We start from the raw sequence: 5000 nt of genomic DNA on the forward strand, positions 1-5000 counted from the left end.
ACTAGTATAAGTGAACACACTACTGTGATTAGTGAACACACTACTAATAGTGAACACACTACTGGTTTAAGTGAACACACTACTGTGATTAGTGAACACACTACTGTGATTAGTGAACACACAACTAGTATAAGTGAACACACTACTGGTTTAAGTGAACACACTACTGTGATTAGTGAACACACTACTGTGATTAGTGAACACACAACTAGTATAAGTGAACACACTACTGGTTTAAGTGAACACACTACTGTGATTAGTGAACACACTACTAGTATAAGTGAACACACAACTAGTATAAGTGAACATACTACTGGTTTAAGTGAACACACTACTGTGATTAGTGAACACACTACTAGTATAAGTGAACACACAACTAGTATAAGTGAACATACTACTGGTTTAAGTGAACACACTACTGTGATTAGTGAACACACTACTAATAGTGAACACACAACTAGTATAAGTGAACATACTACTGGTTTAAGTGAACACACTACTGTGATTAGTGAACACACTACTAGTATAAGTGAACATACTACTGGTTTAAGTGAACACACTACTGTGATTAGTGAACACACTACTAATAGTGAACACACTACTTGTGGAATGAAATGAAATGAGTCAGAAGCACAAAACTTGTTGTCAATATCAGCGGTCATTACCAAGAAAAATGATATGATCTCCGTAATTCCCATGTTAGTACAAGTCTGCTAATTGCTGTGTGTTGATCAGTCATCATCGTTGTGTAGTGATCAGTCATTACGGTTTAGTTGATCAGTCGTCGCTGTGATCATATTAATCCGTCGTTGCTGTTTGTTGACCATTCGTTGCTGTGTTGTAGCTGATCTCCTGTGTTGATCAGTCGTTGCTGCAGTGATCCGTCGTTGCTGGTTGTTGACCATTCGTTGTTGTGTTGTAGCTGATCTCCTGTAGTGATCAGTCGTTGCTGTGTTGTAGCTGATCTCTTGTATTGATCAGTCGTTGCTGTGTTGTAGCTGATCTCTTGTATTGATCAGTCGTTGCTGTGTTGTAGCTGATCTCTTGTATTGATCAGTCGTTGCTGTGTTGTAGCTGATCTCTTGTATTGATCAGTCGTTGCTGTGTTGTAGCTGATCTCCTGTAGTGATCAGTCGTTGTTGTGTTGTAGCTGATCTCTTGTATTGATCAGTCGTTGTTGTGTTGTAGCTGATCTCCTGTAGTGATCAGTCGTTGTTGTGTTGTAGCTGATCTCTTGTATTGATCAGTCGTTGCTGTGATGTGATCAGTCGTTGCTGTGTTGTAGCTGATCACCTGTATTGATCAGTCGTTGCTGTGATCGTAGTGATCTGTCGTTGCTGTGTTGTAGCTGATCACCTGTATTGATCAGTCGTTGCTGTGTTGTGATCAGTCATTGCTGTGTTGTAGCTGATCAGTCATCGCTGTGATCGTATTGATCAGTCGTTGCTGTGTTGTAGCTGATCACCTGTATTGATCAGTCATCGCTGTGATCGTATTGATCAGTCGTTGCTGTGTTGTAGCTGATCACCTGTATCGATCAGTCATGCTGTGTTGTAGCTGATCACCTGTATCGATCAGTCATGCTGTGTTGTAGCTGATCACCTGTATCGATCAGTCATGCTGTGTTGTAGCTGATCACCTGTATCGATCAGTCATGCTGTGTTGTAGCTGATCACCTGCATTGATCAGTGGTTGCTGTGCTGTAGCTGATCACCTATTATTGATTGCGTTACAGAACTGGCAGCCTCCCTTCGCCTGTGATGTCGACAGACTCCACTTCACCCCCCGCATACAGAGACTCAACGAGCTGGAGGTGAGTGTGTGTGTGTGTGTGTGTGTGTGTGTGTGTGTGTGTGTGTGTGTGTCTGTGTATCTGTCTGTCGCTCTGTGTGTGTGTGTGTGTGTGTGTGTGTGTCTGTCTGTGTCTGTGTCTGTGTCTGTGTTTGTGTCTGTGTGTGTCATGTGCCTATTTGACCTGGAGGGGAATTTCATTGTTTCAATCTGTCTTTACCCGTTAGTGTGTGTGTGTGTGTTCATTCTAATTTTGGCTTTGGTTGTGTGTATGGTGTATTTGTATGTCTGTCTTGGGTGCCATATTCTTGTGTGTGTGTTTTAGCACATTCGATCGAATGTTATTTTGTGTGTGTGTGTGTGTGTGTGTGTGTGTGTGTGTGTGTGTGTGTGTGTCACAGTGCTTACTCCAGAGAGATACCCAACACAGGGGTCCAGTTAATTCTTCCTCTATAATGAACTATATCTACCTATTATGAACCTAAAAAGATGAATGTATAACTAACACTTACTATCTATTACTTGCATGAAAAACTTGGGGTGACTTGGGTATTGAAGATCTTGACCTAGTTAGTCAAATCCCATCCAGCCTTTAAGCCTCTCTCATCTCTCCTCCTCTCTCTCTCTCCCTCTCTTTCTCTATCTATCTCTCCCTCTCTCTATCTCTCTCTCTCTCTATCTTCCTCTCGCTCTCTCATCTCTCCTCCTCTCTCTCTCCCTCTCTCTCTCTCTCTCTTCCTGTCTCCCTCTCTCTCTCTCTCTCTTCCTCTCTCTCTCTCTCTCTCTCTCTCTCTCTCTCTCCCTCTCTCTCTCTCTCTCTCTCTCTCTCTCTCAGGCCCAGACTCGGGTCAAACTTAACTTCCTGGACCAGATTGCCAAGTTCTGGGAGCTTCAGGGCTGTTCGCTCAAAATCCCCCATGTCGAGCGCAAGATTCTGGACCTGTACCACCTCAACAAGGTCAGTACCACTGCAACAAGGTCCAGCTCAATGGATCAGTACCATCTCAATGGATCAGTACCAGCTCAATGGATCAGTACCAGCTCAATGGATCAGTACCAGCTCAATGGGTCAGCACAAGGCCTGCTCTGATTTAGCCAGATGAGTAACACCTAGACAAGGTTAGGACCATCTCAATGGGTCAGAACCAGCTCAATGGGTCAGAACCAGCTCAATCAGATGAATTCTAACTCAACAAAGCCAGGACCAGCTTGGCCTCGACCCATTCAGCCTGGTCTGTACCAGCTGAAACTGGTTTGTACTAGTTTAATCTCAATCAATTCAACCTGGTCTGTACCAGCTGAAACTGGTTTGTACTAGTTTAATCTTAATATATTCAGCTGAAACTGGTTTGTACTAGTTTAATCTCAATCAATTCAACCTGGTCTGTACCAGCTGAAACTGGTTTGTACTAGTTTAATCTTAATATATTCAGCTGAAACTGGTTTGTACTAGTTTAATCTCAATCAATTCAACCTGGTCTGTACCAGCTGAAACTGGTTTGTACTAGTTTAATCTTAATATATTCAGCTGAAACTGGTTTGTACTAGTTTAATCTCAATCTATTCAACCTGGTCTGTACCAGCTGAAACTGGTTTGTACTGTTTTACCTTGCACCAACTCAGTAAAATGATCACAACCTCAATCTACACCAGTTTACCAACTGAATGTCAACTCAGCAAGATTAGCACTGGCGTAGTGTGCAATGTTATATGCTATGTTTTCACCACAACGGCGTAGTGTGCAATGCTATATGCTATGCTATATACCATGTTTTCACCACAACGGCTTAATGTGCAATGTTATATGCTATGTTCTCTGCCAACGGCTTAGTTTGCAATCAGAATCAGAATCAGATTTTATTGGCCAAGTAAGTTTGCACAAACAAGGAATTTGACTTGGTAAACTGGCTCTCAATGTGCTTACACAAAATACACATAACAACACAGTACAAAAACAAACAGTATATACAGGAAAGTATATACAGGAGCTGTGAATTGTTACAACAGTTGTGCAAAGAAGAAGTGTAGAGTGGAAGAAGTGCGGGGATAAATATATATGCTACAGTGGATAAATATATATGTTACTATGGGTTTGTTGTTACAATGCTATATGCTGTGCTATGCTATGCTATGCTATGCTATGCTATCTTATATTCTCACCAGTTTTTGCTCTAATGTCCTGCTTGTTCCTCTGTGTGTTGTGCAGCTGGTGGCTGATAAGGGGGGCTTTGACATCGTGTGCAGGGACCGGCACTGGACCCAGATCGCCCTGACGATGGGCTTCGCTCCCGGGAAGGCGGTCGGCTCCCACCTCAGGGCCCACTACGAGCGCATCCTCTACCCCTACAACGTCTTCCAGACTGGGGCCAACCTACTGGTGAGTACGTTTGAGAGGAGTGTAAAGAGGAGTGTGTAAGTGTGTGAGAGGAGTGTTTGTGTGAGTGTGTGTGTGTGTGTGAGAGGAGTGTATGAGAGAGGAGTGTGTGTGAGAGGTGAGTACGGGCACCAGACCGGGGGGAGGAGGAGAAGGGTAGAAGAGAAGGGTAAAGAGAAAGAGAAAGAGAAAGAGAGGGAAAGAGGGAGGAGGAGAGGGCTAATAGTGCATGACATGGGGCTGTCTCTGCTAGCGCGGTGCTGTCTATGCTAGCTGTCTCTGCTAGCTGTCTCTGCTAGCAGTGGTGCTGTCTCTGCTAACAGTGGTGCTGTCTCTGCTAGCAGTGGTGCTGTCTCTGCTAGCCCGGTGCTGTCTATGCCAGCTGTCTCTGCTAGTGCGGTGCTGTCTTTGCTAGCTGTCTCTGGTGCTGTCTCTGCTAGCAGTGGTGCTGTCTCTGCTAGCAGTGGTGCTGTCTCTGCTAGCAGTGGTGCTGTCTCTGCTAGCAGTGGTGCTGTCTCTGCTAGCAGTGGTGCTGTCTCTGCTAGCCCGGTGCTGTCTATGCCAGCTGTCTCTGCTAGCCCGGTGCTGTCTATGCCAGCTGTCTCTGCTAGCGCGGTGCTGTCTTTGCTAGCTGTCTCTGCTAGCTGTCTCTGCTAGCAGCTCTGCTCATCCGAGCTTTACATGTGATTATGCTAACAGGCTAGTGACTGTCAGCCCTGTCCGCCACAGCAGCTGGAATGGGTTCAGTGGGTTCTTAATCCAACCACTGACTCACTGGACAGCACGTGAGGCTATGTGATCTGTCTGTGTGAAAGCCTAACATAAAATGGAGGCA

General features: G+C 44.7%; 1 protein-coding gene across 3 annotated transcripts in view; it reads left to right on the forward strand.

Annotated features, from left to right (window-relative positions):
* Positions 1-5000, forward strand: part of kdm5bb (lysine demethylase 5Bb) — a 42580-nt gene that overhangs the window by 8267 nt on the left and 29313 nt on the right. For all 3 annotated transcript variants that reach the window (XM_080832952.1, XM_080832953.1, XM_080832954.1), the window contains exons 2-4: positions 1736-1813; positions 2627-2749; positions 3998-4168. In XM_080832952.1, coding sequence (XP_080689078.1) covers positions 1736-1813; positions 2627-2749; positions 3998-4168 — 372 coding nt within the window. The remainder of the gene's footprint in view (positions 1-1735; positions 1814-2626; positions 2750-3997; positions 4169-5000) is intronic.

The sequence above is a fragment of the Sprattus sprattus genome (assembly GCF_963457725.1).
Source record: "Sprattus sprattus genome assembly, chromosome: 2".
In the NCBI taxonomy this organism is placed as follows: Eukaryota; Metazoa; Chordata; class Actinopteri; order Clupeiformes; family Clupeidae; genus Sprattus; species Sprattus sprattus.